Source organism: Gracilinanus agilis, chromosome 1, assembly GCF_016433145.1.
Source record: "Gracilinanus agilis isolate LMUSP501 chromosome 1, AgileGrace, whole genome shotgun sequence".
Lineage (NCBI taxonomy): Eukaryota > Metazoa > Chordata > Mammalia > Didelphimorphia > Didelphidae > Gracilinanus > Gracilinanus agilis.
The window spans coordinates 285,788,373-285,806,217 of NC_058130.1; the positions used below are offsets into that span (position 1 = coordinate 285,788,373).

At 35.5% G+C, this 17,845-nt stretch overlaps 1 protein-coding gene across 1 annotated transcript in view; it reads right to left on the reverse strand.

Annotated features, from left to right (window-relative positions):
- SRFBP1 (serum response factor binding protein 1) overlaps window positions 1-17,845 on the reverse strand; it is a 119,810-nt gene that overhangs the window by 73,401 nt on the left and 28,564 nt on the right. The window contains exons 2-3 of the mRNA XM_044662203.1: window positions 17,248-17,336; window positions 14,727-14,799 (exon numbers count right to left, since the gene is read on the reverse strand). Of these exons, the coding sequence (XP_044518138.1) occupies window positions 14,727-14,799; window positions 17,248-17,336 (162 nt within the window). The remainder of the gene's footprint in view (window positions 1-14,726; window positions 14,800-17,247; window positions 17,337-17,845) is intronic.

Sequence of the window (17,845 nt, forward strand, 5' to 3'; positions counted from 1 at the left end):
AAGCATCTCCTTTAGGAGCTACATAAAAGAAGCCACAAGATCTCCAAAGACAAAGTTCAGTGGTGTCTCCCCAAAGTACAATATTTAGGTTTCATTTTAACTGCTGGGTACTGCTTAATTTCTTCTAAATGTATTGAAAGTATCCAAAAATTAAGTGCTCCTACCTCTAAAAAGCAACTGAGGGCGATTCTTGGAGCAACAGAATTTTGTCAGCAGTAGATCCCTTGCTATGGGGAAATCACTAAGCTCCTTGTATCACTCACAAAAAAACTCAGTCCCTGAACCACTTAAATTAGAAATGGAATGCCTAACAGCTCTTTCAAATTTAAAACAGGCTATCCTGTCTGCCCCTGCTCTAGGCATCCCAAATTTACCTTATATGTCCATGAACAGAAAGGAGTAGCTTCAGGTGTCCTAACTCAACTTTGGGGACCTGCTCAATACCTGGTAGCCTATTATTCTGTCCAGCTAGACCCAGTACCTTCAGGAGTACCACCATGCCTTAAAGGAGTAGCTGCCACAGCAGATTTGGTAATCTGCTGATCTAGTATTAGGATTTCCTCTGACCATAATGTGCCCACATGAGGTCGAGGTATTGTTATTAAGACATAGGACTCTGGCATTTACTGATCAAAGGATTACAAGATACAAGATAACCCTATTAAACAATGAACATATCACACTAAAGTGCTATGGAATTCTAAATCCTGCAACCTTGCTCCCCAATTTGCCAACTTCTGGAGAACCTTTACACAATTGCACATCTTTAATATCCATTGCCGATAAGCCTCGTAATAATTTACTGGACACCCCTTCAGATAATTCAGATTTAATATTATTTACAGATGGTTCTTCCTTTATGAGAGATGGGTGTGCGCTATACAAGAGCTTCAGTAGTTAGTGCATTGGATACTCTATGGTCAGCTTCCTTACTCTCACATGTAAGCACACAAGGTACAGAACTCACAGCTTTGAAACATGCAAAGAATAAATGGGTCACAATTTACATAGACTCCCATTACACTGTAAGTTTTAAAATTAATATTCAATGCCTCCAAAGTATGATATTTATAAGGATTTATTAAAAGCACAGGGAAAGAGTCCCAACTCACCCTTTACCACGCCACCTCCTCTCCAAAAGCCCCGCCACCATGCCCAAAACACATATCCAAAACAGCCTGTGAAAACCAACCACCAATAGGAAAAGGCTTACGGAATTATGGGTATGTTGAAAAGGAGTTTGGGTAATGTAATTTAAAGGAGTACAAGGTCTTGGGTAAGGACCTCCGCACACCAAGGCAAAAAGCCCAGCAGAGGTTAGGGGTTTCTACAAGGTTAAAAGGCTCTTTATCACACAGTGGGCTAGGGGCTGGGGGTGCTTTAAAGCTTACCAGTCACAGAAGTAGTAGGCAGGCCAGCTGGACGGTCCCAAAAGTGTTGCATAGTGGCAGGAAACCATAATAGTAGATGAAGTAGCTTAAGTCTGGTGCCGGCTGCAGCTTGGGGCTGAAAGCAGCCTGAGGCTTTAAAACCCCATCTGGCAGGGAAAAGCGCTTGGAAGGTGCCAGGAGGCAGCAGCCGGCTGAGGGCCCAGCACAAGGGTAGAGAGGGTGGGGAAGGCATGTGAAGGACTCCTGGGAGGGAAAATGCACAGCTCATCAAAGGTTTTAAAAATGGCAGAAAACTCTGCCGCTGGGGAAGGGGGCGTAGGGCACAGCTGGGAACTGTTTCCAAAGGGAATCTGAGGCTAGATTCTGGTCCCTTCGTAGTCACCAACTGTAAGTTTTAAAATTAATATTCAATGCCTCCAAAGTATGATATTTATAAGGATTTATTAAAAGCGCAGAGAAAGAGTCCCAATTCACCCTTTACCATGCCGCCTCCTCTCCAAAAGCCCCATCACCATGCCCAAAACACACATATCCAAAACCCGCGAAAACCAACCACCAATAGGAAAAGGCTTAAGGAATTATGGGTATGGTGAAAAGGAGTTTGGGTAATGTAGTTTAAAGGGGTATAAGGTCTTTTCAATTTTACATTACACTTGGCATATGTCATGCTGTCTGCATGTTATGGTTTCAGAGGGGATTCTTAACATCAGCTGGAAAATGTGTTGCCAATGCAAACCTTATTACTGAACTTCTTTCTGCCATCCAGCTCCCGAAGCCATAGCTACCGTTCACTGCTCTGCACACACAGATGGCACTGACCTTGTCTCCAGGGGAAACGATCAAGCAGATGTCACAGCCAAACTACCAGCCTTAGAAGGACCTGAGTTAATTATGCCACTAATAATCCCTTTCCTATAATGACAAGGAAGTGGAAAATGGAAGCAAAAATTTAAAGCTAAACAGATAAATGGAGTATGGGTGTCACTGGAAGGCAAACCCCTGCTTCCTAGAGCTTTCTATAACCAAATTTTTCATTCCATCATCACATGGTCATTTCAGCACCCAAGGCACTGTAGACTCTGTTAAAAGAGCATGGATAACACCTGGAACAACTACAATTGCCTCCAAAATATGTATAGCTTGTCCTATCTGCCAGGCCTTTAATCAACACGCCTTTCAAGGAAAAGCCTTTGGTGAACATCCTCTTGCTTACACACCATTTGAGCATTTACAAATTGATTTTATCTCTATGCCAAAAGCTGACAGTATAAATTTTGTCTGGTCATAGTCGATCAACTGACCAGATGGGCTGAAGCATTTCCCACTGCTCAAGCCACAGTGGCTTTGTTGCCAAAATCCTTTTGAAAGAAAGTATTCCTTGTTTGGGCCTGCCAGCACGTATTGATTCAGATAAAGGAACTCATTTTACTGATTTGGTCTTATTGCAAATTTATTCATGTCTGGGGATAACTCCTAAATTTCATACACCTTATCATCCCCAGAGCTATGGCCAAGTTGAAAGAATGAATAAAGAACTTAAAACTATGATTGGCAAATTGTGCATGGATATTCATTTAAAATGGCCCTAAATTCTACCTCCGGCCCTATTTTATTTCAGAAGCAGACCCAGAAGTGATTTACACATCTCACCATTTGAGATGTTATTTGGACATCCACCTATTCAGGCACAACCATTTACCCCTGCCTCTACATCATTGTTAGGAGGGGATACAACCATTGTCACTTATATTAGACAATTACAAACAAAATTGCAAGAACTCCACGACTCTGGAGCTGCTGTTCAAGCAGGTCCCATATACTTCTCGCTTCATGATTTAAACCCAGGTGATAGTGTATACATAAAGAATTACAAATGTATTGGGTCAATAGAACCTGCTTATGATGGACTGTTCTAAGTCCTATTGACTACACCAACAGCCATTAAAATTGGGGAGAGGGACTCATGTATTCATTGTAGTCATGTAAAATGAGTACCCTCTATTAATAATGAATAATTGCCTGTACTTATTATATTTGACTATTGATTGTATTTGACTATTGATTGTGATAAGACTTCCCTATTGCTAGGATCTGTACTATTTTGTTGCACTTTATTTGGTTAATCCTTGTACTTGAATGATACATACACTACCTCAAACAGAATATCTGTATTAGTGACCTATGTTGATTTGACGTGCCTTTTGTAACATTTTTATGCCTTTTATATTTTCTTTAATGTATTATTGTTTTATCTATCTCATTTGCACTCGTACAAGTAGCAAGTTAAGAGGAAATGAATCTTATTTTTTGGAAATTAGCCTCTATACTGCACCTCTGTGATTGTGAAATATACACATTTTTAATATATTTTTCTTCCTACATGTGCCATAAAGTATTTGATTTTCTCTCATTTTTTGTATTTGAAGCACATGTCTCCAATATTAAAAAGTCTTTTGACTATTTTGAATTCTGCAACAGAATAAACTAAGATGTCCATTTGTCTAGCATATAAATGCATACCCAAAAAGTTTTGGACTATGGCAACCTGCTACTAGTTATTTAAATATTATGAGACTTTTACTCGATGAATATTTCTAATCCAAGGAAAAACAGATCATAAAGGAGCACAGAAGTTGACCTGCAAAGTGCCAAATGAGCACAAAAAGTTAAAAGAAAACCAAAGCTCAAGGACTTGATCATGTGAGACTCAAGGTTGCAGTGCTTGACATATGTTAAGACATAGGACTTTCTTGTACCACACTCTATATCAAATACACAACAATGATTGTTCTGGCTCCATTATCCTGAAAAGTGAAGAAAAGGATCAAACCAAGAAATGCCATTTCCCGTTCGTTTCGAGATCTAGTCTCTTTTTTCTATTTCTTTCATGTTATGACAACTTAGTGTAGTCCAGACTGCTAAACTGAGTTAGTGAGTGATTGTCATTGCAAAGCTTATGGGACATGGATCACTACAAGAACCTGCTGTGATCTGTGAATTTTTTTCCTTTTTCCTAGAATTTTTTTTTCACATTTTTGATATTCTATATTTCCCTCAGAGGTTATTTTTTAAAATTTCTTTGAATTCTCCAATGTTTTTTAATTGATTCATATACCTTATGAATTGACCATGTATCCCTGTGTGATTCCTATGTGTATCCCTGTATCCTCCTCAGAGGGAATGTATTATTATTCTCCTCAGTGGGGACTATGTTATTGCTGTGAATTTTGATTTGAATTTGAACCTAATTTAAAACAGAAGACTACCTCCCAAAACCAGAAGGTGCCATGAAGATGTATGCAGTGACCACACGCTGTGCCAGAAGATCCAGAGTGAACTTCAAGATATGACAAATTTGAACTTTGGAGGGTTGAATGCATTTATTTTGAATCGACACTTATGCCAAAAGGGGACTGCCCCCAATTGGCTTATTGTCAGTTTGCCTAACATTGGTTTTCTTCTTTCTCTCTTTCATTTCCCTTTTATCCCTGAATTATTGTAAGTTTTAAATCTGATTATATTTCCATGATCCATTAGGGAGACTAGTCTCCCAAAGGATTACAGAGGGAATGTATAGTTGGAAAATCTTGAACCCCTGGAACTACAATAACCAAACCTCCTTTCTATATTACCCACAATTCCTTTTCCTTTCTGTTTACGTGTCTTTTGCATGATTATATATAAGTTTTGGGTAACGTCCCTCTAACTCTCTTACATGTGAACTGAGTGGTGACTGGTCCTTGTTGCCCTAGTTCTCTCTTCAACATGAATTTGAGTGGTGAACATTCCCTGTGTTCTCTAGCTCTCTAATTAAATATTAATAAATCTTTATAAATATTATACCTTAGAGATATTAAAGATTAATTTTAAAATCCACAATTGTAAACAAACTTCTTTGCTCTAGAATATTCATGTTCATAGAAACTTGGCTCCCTTAAGAAAACACTACATTCTTGGCCTGCTCTCTGGTCATACCTTATATATGGGGCCATCTAGGAATAGTCTTTGTTTCTGGCTGCCACATTCATTCTCCCATGCCATTATTACTGAATGATCCCCTCTTCTGAAGTTCATCCATCCATTCATCCATATGTCACCAGATCCAGATTTTACTGAAGCCTTCTACTGGACCCCAGATCATTTATCCTATTTTTTCCAAGCATATCAGTACCTGGCCTACAGGCTCTATAACCAAGTACCTACCAGCATACAGGTAATTTAAATATGCTTATTTCTGACCCCTCATTTTAAACTTTCAGTTCATGGACTTTCTTAATACTCAAGCCTTGCATATTCAATTCATTCTACCATCACCACCTCAAAGACATAAATCTTTTAAACCATCCCATCACCTCTAACTGTGCTGCCAACTTTATATACAGAACTTTGATGTTCTTCTTTCAGTTCATAACCTTTTACTCATTCAGCATTTCTTCTAACTTCTATTCTTTATTTTTCTTTTTGGGAGCATATACCAGATATGCCAAACCATTTACCATTACCCTGACCACCATGCATACTCATACCCCGATGGATATAGCCTAGGGACTCCCTGGGAATAGCAATGGCCCCTAATGCCATCACTGAAGGGAAAAATCATTGGGGAGAAGGGACTCATCTTCTTCATCACCACCACCACCATCACCATCACCAAATTCTGACTCAATAGGACTCAACAACTTGTGCTCTTTATAGGCATAAGCCTCTATTTGTGGCAACTCCCCATCCCAACCTATTGGTCCTACTTAAAATCTAGCCTTTACAGGTGTTACTCAGGAAACCAATTCCAGTGGAGAAGGGGCCAGTCATTTCCACCAAATACCAACCAACTCAGAGTAAGCAAGTGAGCTTAGCTAAAGTAGAAAAGCACTCTAAAGTTTAAGAGGTAGGCTATGTGCAAGTTAAGTCTAACCATCACTACTACAATCTCTCGTTAGACTGATGGAGGCAGTCCAGGGACCCTGAACCTAAGACGCAGTAATAATGCTTCCATACCACTGTCCCCTAGGAAGTAATTCCTATTGGAGAACAGCCTAAAAATTGTTCCTCCGGGGGGCTAAAGACACAGCAACTGAAGACTCAGAAAGAAAACACCAAAGTTCTTGGTACTTCTAAACTGTTTAAAGTCAGAAACGTATAGGATTTTATCATTGGGAATTATGTTTAAAAAAAAAAATCTATTACCATTTGCTTGTCACTGAAACATGAAAATGTCCTATCTGATTTGCAGATAAATTCTTCCAAATGTGCTATCTTCCCTATTAGAATGTATGCCCTGTTGAGGGTATGAGCTGCTTTACTTAAAAAAAATATATATATATATAAATATATATATATATATTCCCCAATTTCATGAAAAAATGGTTTTTAAGCATTCCTTTAAAAAATTTTTTTTGAACTCTAAATTCTCTACTTCCTTTCCATACTCCCTCTCTGAGATGGTAAGCAATTCGATATAGATTTTACATGTGCAATACTGTAAAACATTTTTTCTATGTTAGTAATTTTGTAGAAGAGATCTCAAACAAAAATAAAGCAAGAATGTGAAGATTCCAATAGTTCCTTCTCTGGAAGTGGATGGCAATTTTTATTATGAGTCTCTTGAGATTGTCTTTGATCACTATATTGCTGAGAATAATGAGGTCATTCACAATATTGTTGTACAATGTTCTTTTGGTTCAGTTTACTTCACTTTGTATCAATTCATGTAAATCTTTTCAAGTTTTTTCTAAACCATGCTGTTTTTCATTTCTTATAGCACAACAGCATTCCATTAGTATATCACAACTTGCTTAACCAGTGCCCTATTGATGGACAACCCCATAATTTACAAATTTTTGCTCCCACAAAGAGCTACAATAAATATCTTTGTGCAAATACGTCTTTCCCCCTTTTAAAAATCTCTTTGGGATATAGACCTAAAAGTGATATTGCTGGGTCAAAGGGTATGTATACAATGTTTTAGAGCCCTTTGGGAAGAGTTCCAAATTGATCATTTCCCATTTCTGGCACATTGGCTAATCTGATGGGTTTGCCGTTTTAATTTGAATTTCTCTAATCAAGAGTGATTTATAGCAATTTTTTTATTTTAAAAAATGCATACTTTGACCACTTATTAACTGGAGAATGGTATTTTAAAGTTTGACTTAGTTCTCTATATATTTGCGAAATATATCCGAGTTACTTGCAAAAAATTTTCCGTATATTTTTTGCTTTCTTTCTAACCTTGGTTGAGTTGGTTTTGTTTGTACAAACAATTTCTGATATAAACATAATTCTTCATTTGACTTCCTATATATAATACTCTCTATTTTATTTGTCACAAACTCTTCCCTTATCCATCGATCTGACAAATGCACTTTTCCATGTTCCCCTAATTTACTTATGGTATTACCCTTTATGTGTATGTTGACCATATCTTAGTACACTGTATGAGAATTTGTTCTATCCCCTGTCTTTGTTATACCATTTTCCAATTTTCCCAATAGTTTTGTCAAATAGTGAATTCTTGTCCCAAAAGTTTGAATCTTTTGATTTATCAAACATTAACTTGTTGTGGTGATTTACTCCTAAGTATTGTGTATTTAATTTACTAATCCATCACTCTTATTTTTTAACCAGTACCAGACTGATGATTACTGTTTTGCAACACAATCTGAGAACTAAGATACTGTGTTTGGCCTCCTTCCTTCACATTTTTTAAAATTAATTCCCGTTATAGTCTTTTTTGTTCTTTGTCTTTTTAAAATTTATATTCCCAGCACTCAGAAGTGTTTTACATATAGTAGATACCTAAAAAATGCTTAACATTTTTTTTATTCTTGCTACTGTCACTCTACTCTTTCATCTTCTCCCAGTTTATTAAACTAGTTTCAAAGTTACAACTTCTTGCCAAGAATAATGAAATAACTTTCAAATTGGTCTCCTTGTTTTTAGGCTCTTATGTCTCTGATTCTTTCTATGCATAGTTATCAAACTGAATTTCCCCCAAAACAGATTTTATTCTCCCTTCTCAAATATATTCAGTGGCTCCTTTTTGCCTTAACTATTGTAGGAAAATATAAGTAATGGGGTCACCAGGGATATTAAAATCAACTATGGGGTCTTTGGGAACACTCTCTGGGATGTAAGAGAGACTATAACTGAACACTGAAGTCTTGTACAGCTACACCACTCCCAACTGAAAAATAACAGCCAACTGTCACTCTGGCCAGAGGCCTTGAATTAACTGACAAGGTAACAAGGTGAAATTGGGTTTTAATTAGAAACAACTAAAAGGAGGGATAGGAATGACTACTCTAAAATCTTAACACCTAATAACAAAACCCAAAGGAACAGGGAAGGACTTATTCACTACACTAATCTAAGCTATCTAACTAACAGGGCCCAAGGAGCTATACTGGAGTCTCTGGGTTTCTGCCTCAAACCTGGAACCTGCCAGGCTTGAGTGCAGCTAGGGGCTTTTGTGGCTTTGGGATTTCTCACCAATCCACTGATGATGTCTGGATGCCAGGAGCTACAGTTGTCTCAGGAACCAAGTAGTAAGGGGTTTGCTTGAAGCACTGTCCTCTTCTCTTGTTCTTTCCTTAAATGCCACACCACACAGGATCCCAGGGGAAAACAGGATGCAAGGTGTCCTTTGCTCTGAGGTCTCCCAGGCTGGCAACAGTTTTTTCCTACCACTAATGGAGTCCACACACAGCACAGATAGACTTCCTCCTCCTTCATTCCAACCTGGAATTCCCAGCTCTAGCTCCTTCCTTCTAGGTACTTCCTAATCAATATATAATCAATACCTAATAACTAGCTAATCTAATCTTACTCATAACACTATGTATTTAAAATTCTCCACAAACTAGTTCCCACCTAATAGTTTCCAGCATGATTTCATATTAATCTTCTTTACATATTATCCTTTTGTTTAATGTGAGTTATTATCCACATGCAATATTCCATTATTTGTGTTTATGCTTTTCTAATGTGGAATATCCTCTTTCCTCACCTAATTTCCTTCAAAATTCAGATCAAAAGCCATTTCCCAGATCTCTTGGATATATTCTCCAGTTGCTGCCTTTTTTGAAATTACTTTGTATTCACCCATGTACATGCTGTATCCCTTCCACATCTTAGCATAAATGTAAGGTTCCTCAGGACAATATTTTTATTTTTCCCTTTGCATTAAATGCTTATGATTTGTTAAACTGAATATTATGGCTTCTGTTTCTTTTAGTATCTGCCCAAACACTCTACTGCTTTATTTAATTCCTGGATTCCATCAAAAGAAAATATCTTAATATACAGTGATAATTCTACAGTCATTTATCTTTTGTGTGCCTCTTAAAAAACAAACACACTTCCAGAACTACATTCTATTCATTGTTTTTATCCTACTGAGTATCAGAAATATCTATGATATCAAATTTATCTCCTTGTATTACAGTGCTTCTAGTTCACCTTCTTTATTACTCAATTTCTTTCAGCTGAGGTCTTAAATGACTCCTGTCTCTTTCCTTGGATTTGTCTACTATGAATCTGAGACAGTTCCATTGGTTTTTTTCCCTCTTATAATGTAGTACTCTGCATGGTATCTACCTTAGTGGTCAAAAAAATGGCCAATTTTCATTTTCTCCCCTCCTTTTGAGAGTAAAACACTTTTCTGAGATTAAGGAGATAAAGATTTTTCTTTGTATTTTCCCTAAGAGGTAGTGACAATCATCCCATTGGGATGAGCTGCAGACAGCAATAATCTATTTGCTAGAGTTCACTGTTGCATTTACACCTCAGAAATCATCAATCATTACAAAATCAGGGCTTGGTTATTTGATTTTCTAGATATATGAAAAGTGTTGACAATGCACTTTAAAAAGCTGTATATTCCTCTCCCCCAACATTTACCAGTGCACTTCTGTATTGCTCTAAACAGTGTAGGAGTGTAGTAGAATGCTTAAAGAATGAAGTCAACTCTAGAGTAAAGGCCTAGTGTTTGTAGGCTAAAAGTAATAACTGTCATTTATATAGACAGGTTTTAAGGTTTGCAAAATGCTTTATATCCAATTATTTAATTTGAGCCTCACAACATCCCTGAGTGTAGAGCTAATAGTTTTATGGTAAACACAAAAAGCACAAGACAGAAAGAAGTGACTTTCTGGGGAAAGGTGTGGGGTACAGTTTTTATTATACGAGAGACTATGCAAAAGGAGGGAGAAATACTTTGTCAATAAGTGATTGCTTTATACAGGTCATTAGTTATCTACTTCAATGATAGGAAATAAATTGTTATGTTTGGTAATACCAGCAGACAGGTGATCAAATCTCAATTTAAACTGGAATCTTCCTTTCTTCCTCTTCTGCAGATTTGAAGGGGATTAGAAAAGTATGAAAAAAATGGGGAAGTAGTAAAAGAAGCTAATTCCAGTCCTTGGCCTTCTCTAAAAGCTGGTTCTGCCATCAGTTTTTTTAAATTTTAACAAATACCCATATCAACTCATCTCTTTCTTGCACCAAAAGCTACAATTTTCATCAATCCTAATTAAATTCTTTTGGGGGGCAGAAAAAGAGATAAGTAATACCAAAAAAGAAGATACAGTTATTGTTGGAAGTGGCTTTGAAGAAAGCTAGATGCAAAAAGTTGGAAACACTGTAAATATTGTTACATTCTTTAAAAGGGGGCAGTTAAGCCAATTAGAGTCAAATTTTGGCCAGGAAGTAGATGAATTTCCAACTAAACAGCATAAAACTAGAAAGAAAAAGATGATGCTTTGGAGGGAGCCACACCATTCACACAACATCCAGAAGTATCTTAAAAGAATTTTGCCCCAAGCTGACATATAATGTTACTAAATTAAAGAATCTTTTCTCTACATTTTGGACTGCAAAGTCCCAAATATCTCTATATAAAGGGACCTAGAAAAAATTCCCATATATGTGGAGTATTTAAAGTAGAAACCTATATTCCATCATCACCCAGAAATAATGTTCAGTATTATAAAATTGTGGGGACTCTACAAGTAACTTCCAATAGTATCAAAAAGTTTTATAAACCATTACATGAAAAAGGAAACTTTCATTTCTAAAAGATTTCTTAAATCAGGGGCAGCTGGGTAGCTCAGTAGATTGAGAGCCAGGCCTAGAGACAGGAGGTCCTAGGTTCAAATCTGGCCCTAGCTGTGTGACCCTGGGCAAGTCACTTGACCCCCATTGCCTACCCTTACCACTCTTCTGCCTTGGAGCCAATATTGGCTCCAAGACAGAAGGTAAGGGTTAAAATTTTTTTTTTATTTTAATCTTCACAATAGTCAAAATAACCTAGTATCATAGTAAACAAGTAAGGGATAGTATACCATGAGCAAGACAATAAAAATGTGGTAATGTCTGAGCCAAGGAGAAAATTCTTCAGGAAGGGGGGGAAAAGTAGAAATCTTTGTCTAAATTTAATTGAAATGGTGAGCTTTCTGCATTGTTTGACTTCTTTGATACTCTTTTTTTTGTTGTTGAAAAATGTTCTCTGTGACTTTTTTTTTTAGAAAAAGTCATCAATTTACATAATGAACAATTTCTGAGGAACAGAATTTTGCACTCAAGAATAAAAGGCAGAGTTGGTGCTTCTGCTGTTCTTCAGCTGAATTAAACTTTGAAAAAAGCCCAAGAAGTTGGAAGCAAGGCAAGTAAGCTTGATTATAACACCATAGCCAAAAGCTGTATGAATTAGAGGTTCTTAAAAAGCAAAAAGTGGATTCTGTAAGGATCTTAAGCCTAGCTGATAGGCACAACAAATTAAACAAAACTAATGGTGACACATGAATGAGTAAATAATAATTTACATGAAAACTTAGAAACTTAAATTATCACCAAGTCTAAGTTATCTCTGATAATGAGAAGTAAAATGAATTCAATTTCTGAATTCAAATTTATAAGCAAGGAAAATTCTCTATGTAAATAAAAATGCTACATGAGAGTTACACAGTTGTATAGGAAAGAAGGTCTGTATTACTGATAGTATATTTTATCACTAAATCCATATTCAACATACAGCACTCTTTCCAACTAAAATAAGCATAGCAATTATATAGTATTTCAAAACCTCTGAATAATTTAGGCCTATGAAAATGACTATCCAGTAAAAATTATAGGGATAATTTCTACAGGCAATGTAATTTGGTCAGGACTTTGGCTTAAAACACACACACAACATACACAATGTAATTTGGTTAGAACTCTGGATTAAAACACCCGCCCCAAACCCCACCCCTTTTGTGCCATTCAGAGAACCTGTTTAATCCAGTAGGTTTAATAAGTAAAATGTTATGCCTAATGTTAAAAGGTAGAGAAACACCTAGGATGCTGAAATAACTGGTCAGGTGATTTGAGTGAACTGACTTGTCAGGGTATCCCTCCCTTGTAGAAAGAGAGCAAATGGCTACCCTCTGTCCCTGACAGAACAGCTTGGTGACAAGAGGATGTAGAAGTCTGTACCAGATAGGGAACACTACAGGAGTAATGAATTAACATTTGACTAGGAATTTGTGTTACCTAGTCCCTCTTGATGTCCCTTCTATTACAAACCCCTGCCAGAGAAAGAGCAATGGTGGCTGGCCCAGGATTTGGCTTTACCTGGGCCTAAGAGAGCTCTCCCTCCAAATCTCCCTTCACCCACCAATCCTCCTTTTCTCTTCTTAGTAAATTGATCTGACTGCTTTGCCTTCCAGTCTTCCAGAAGTCTTTCTGGGAGCTCATGCTCATCCAGAGTCCAAGACCAGACTCCCCTTCAAGTCCCTTAGGGTTCCCCAACAACTGCTTCTGCCTCAGGATTCTAAATGACCTTTGGCCTCTGTTACTGTTCTCCTGCCTTCATAGCTTCCCTGTGTAAATTCCATTTCTTCACTAATAAAAATCAATAGGTCAATTAGGACCAAGGAACATGTATTAAGTAATTTTACTTCGATGGCTGCTCAAAGAAGTATTTCAAATATTCTGGAAATAACTATCAAGAACTTCCTTAGCTAAAAAAATACCAAAAAAAAAAAAACAAAAAAACAAAAACACCCTTACCTATTATCCTATCTATTCCTTTGCTATAAGTTTTTATTCCAGTCTTTTTGTTTTAACATAACCTATTTCCCAAACCCTCCACTATCCTTGTAAGAAAAATATTGAAGTGAATTCAACTGATATATCTGATGACTATTTAACTGTTGATTATATTGAAAAATTTCCCAAACTAAGCATATTTTTCTCTTTATTTTTTATTTCTTTAAAAAGATGAAAGTAAAAAAAATCACAGAATATCAATAACAGATTGAATACTAGGATTAGAGTGAAGAAGACTTGAATTCAAATTGTGCCTCTTGCAGACCCTAAGAAAGACATGTGCCTGAGAACACCCACTAGGAGTTTTCTCTTAAATAATGAGGCAAATGACCACCTCCAAACTATAGACAACCAAGAAAAGAAGATACAGATGATTTGATTATCTGTGAACAAAAGGAAAGAATATTACCAGTTCTCTTAATATTCTACTCAATCTGAAACTCAAACCTTTAAAATGCTATGTTCATCCATTCATAAAAAATACATCTTGTAATTAAGATAAGTACTGCTACCAAATGTTTTAAGTTTTTAAAGAAATAGTTTTCTAGACATTTGATGGTAAACTATTTAGAAAATGAAAGTTCTACAATTTAGAGACAGATGAACTGAAAATTATAACAGTAAAAAGTAGGACTGAGAGGAGACATGGGGAAGACTTCTATTTCAACAATGACTTCAAAACTGAATTGAAAATGCTGATGCCACCACACAAAAATTTATTAAGCTGACAATGAACAAAAGTCTGATGTCAAAAACCCCACTATCTAACTCCAAAATAATATGGCTATATCAATTCTTTTTTTTTCACCCTAAAACCCTTACCTTCCACCTTAGAATCAATGTTATGTATTGTTTCTAAGGCAGAAGAGTGGTAATGAGGGTTAAGTGACTTGCCCAAGGTCACACAGCCAGGAAGTGTCTGAGGCCAGATTTGAATTTAGGACTTCCCATCTCTAAGCCTGGCTCTCAATCCACTGAGCTACCCAGCTGCTCCCAATATATCAATTCTTAAGAGCTGTACTAGTTATGGTGCAAAGGTTGCTAAAAATATTTGTGTTTAATTTAGCATGTCTACAACTCGGACTACTCTAACAATGTTACAAACTTAAAAAAAATTAAAGCTTAAAAATGTTCTTAGATTTATGCAATATTTCAGGTAAATCATTAGAAGCACCTCAGAAGTTTTCAAATGAATAATACCAAGAAGGAAAAAAAACACAAAACTTTATAATCAATACACATTATTACCTTCATGGCATGAATTTCTTCAAGTAATCGTTGTGTTCTTCTTTGATTTTTCACTAATGTATCTTCAGTACCCCTGTAAAAAACACATTACTATATATATAACAAAATAAACCATTCATAGCAAATATACATATTTACTAAAATATGGTAAACTTAAAAGTTTAGTACAACAAATCTCAAACACTAATGGAAATGCACGAATGGGGAATGTTTAATTGGTGGGATTACTACTACAGAATTCAAGAATTTAAATGCTGTGCTTTATGTAACCACTGGCAAGGGGAGTGTCTACTTTTTGTTTCCAAGTCCTCTCAGTTTTTAAAATAGAAATATCACTATTGAATTTTCTTACAAAGATATGGGCAATTAAAAAAAGGGATGGGGGAGATACTTTGCTTTTTGTATCCTAGAAATAGTTTTAATAAACTTCCTTAATTGGTAAAAAAAAAAATTGGACGTGCTTGCACAAGTATATATAATCTCTCTCCTTTTTGTTGAGAATTTTCCCTTTTATAATTCTAAAATACCTGTATATTTGTCAAGCTACAATAAAATTCATAATTAAAAATAAACTTATTTAAGTGTCTCTCTGAATTGAGCATATTGAATACCATCAAGCTATTTAGCTCAAATGTCAGCTCTAACATTTGCACAGCTGTATGATCAAAGGAAAATCATTTAACCTCTCCAAGCCTGTTTTCGTGTGTGTGTGTGTGTGTGTGTGTGTGTATATATATAATATAGAATGAGGTAATACTTGTGCAACTATATCTCTTAGGACTGTAAAAATAAAGTACTCCAATTTACCTTAAAACCAGAAGCATGAAATATCATTAGGACATGTTTCTTATGGGAGAAAACATGCATAAATATTTAAAGAAGGTACAGGAGAACAACAGAAAAAAAGAAGCAAGCCTAATGTGAGAAGATGCATTGAAAACAAAGAACAGGGTTTAAGATAGAGGAAAACACCCTGAATGTAATTACCTTTTCTTAAAACTAGTGACAATGATAAAACCTTTAGAAAATAAAATTTTAAAAATTGAGGATCAAGCAAGATCCAATTTGAACACTGTTAACATGCCATGTAAATGTACAAGATTATGGTTAAATGTTTTAAGAGTTCAAACTAATTTGCAATTTCAATAAAAAATAAAAACTAGTCAATCTTCAATATTCATGGGTTTAAAATCTAGAGACAATAAGCATGTCATGATTTTATTAGTAACTCATTTTCATATTGGTACCCTGGCTATGTGCAGAATGTGATGTAGAGACTTCAGAGTCCTAGTTCTAAGCAAATGGGGAAATTGCGAGGGGCAAAACTTGGCTGACTCCTTTAGCTTCTCCTAGCTCAGTCTAGAATCAAATTCTTCTGTGCTTGGACAGAATGAATGAGGAAAGAACACAGTTGCATGGAGAAGGAGGGCACTCTTCCTGGGAAGCTCTTGGTAAGCACTGACTCTGCTTTCAGAGCTACTGGAATCTTTAAAAGGGGCTAGAGATAGGAGAACATGGAACTAACCATGTTGGGGAGCAGGTGACTAGGTTGAGTGACTAAAAGTGCCAACAAATAATTTCTCCTTTGGTTTTCAGAGGGTGGCCAAGGAAGAGAGCATTACAAAATAGTATATATATAATACTCCCTTATCCCCCACATTACCATCTGACACAGAGGAAGATAATATTTTGTTTTATTTTTAAGAAAATTATTTGCTGCACAGTATTTATAGTATTACAAAAAGTGAATATTACCTGAAATCAATTTTTTTAATTGAGATGTTAGTCCAAAAGGAATTATTGGTGAAAAAAATGTTTTGCATGTTATCAATTTTAGTATGCGTACTACATTTTATGGGTTATTTCATGATCACTGTGTTAGGAAAAATGTATATTATCAGAATTAGTGTTTTGTCATAAAGAATCATATGCTTTATAAAAGTGAATATTTAAAAATAAACAAATAAATGAAAGTGTATATTTAGAAATCTTTAATGAAAGATTACAGCTTTTAATTGGTTGCTGGAACCAACTTTCTATTTTCCAAAGGTTCAATGTAAAGTATCAACATTTTTATTTGACTTTTGATACCATTTTCTAGGAATGTAAGCCCATAAAAGTTGAGGATTTACTATATTATTCAAAGTAAGTAACTGAGGGTACCTGAACTATAAAACTACAATCAGTACTGTAGTGACTTGGTATAAAAAGAAATAACTTTCAAGAATGACAAATTATAAATGGCTAGCCATAAAAAAAAAAGTTTCTATTTTGAATCTATAGGGAACATAATAGTCAGATTTTGGGAAAAATTTGGGAAAACTATGACTAGTAGAATTCACAAAGAAATAAAATTTAGTTAAAAACCCAAAAGAATAGGCTCAAGAAACTAATTTACAACATCAATTATATTCCCTATACGTCAGCTGCCTCTTATTGAAAACCCATATATAAACTATAGCTAAAGATAATTTCTGATTTGTGTCTAAGTAGTACATGATTATTGATAAAAATGACTAACTTTTTTGACTTCAGTTTGGTGATATGCCTGGTAAGCCTGCGAATAACCAAAACTCGAGTTCTCTTCACTTCTTTCCTCATCTTCACCACCTTTAGGGAAGGAACCAAAATTGAAGATATTTAATTAATGTACAAACACACTCATTTGAAGCCTAAGTAAGATATGAAGTCTAATACATAAAAAGTATTTGACTGAATTAATAGAAAGACAAAATCAAGTTATTTCCATAAACGACCACAATTGTAGGAAACTAACAGCCTAAAAATGTTTTTGAGGTCTGAGGACAAATAAGTTGCAAAAAAGTAAAATTTTTACATAGTTTAGAATATTTCCATATTATTAATTGTAGTTCTATATTATTCTTATAGGTAAGTTACTCTAGAATCTCAGGTCTTTTTCCACATTTATTACCCTAAGTACAGTTAAATTACAAATGCTTTTTTTTTTTTCAAAACAAAATAAACCTTTCAATTCAGCTATATGGCAGAGGATAAAATAAGATAATATTTGTAAAATTCTTGGCAAACTTTAAAATGCTGTATATATGTACTATTATTCCCCTCCCCCTCACCAAGATCTGTCACTATTTATTTGTTCC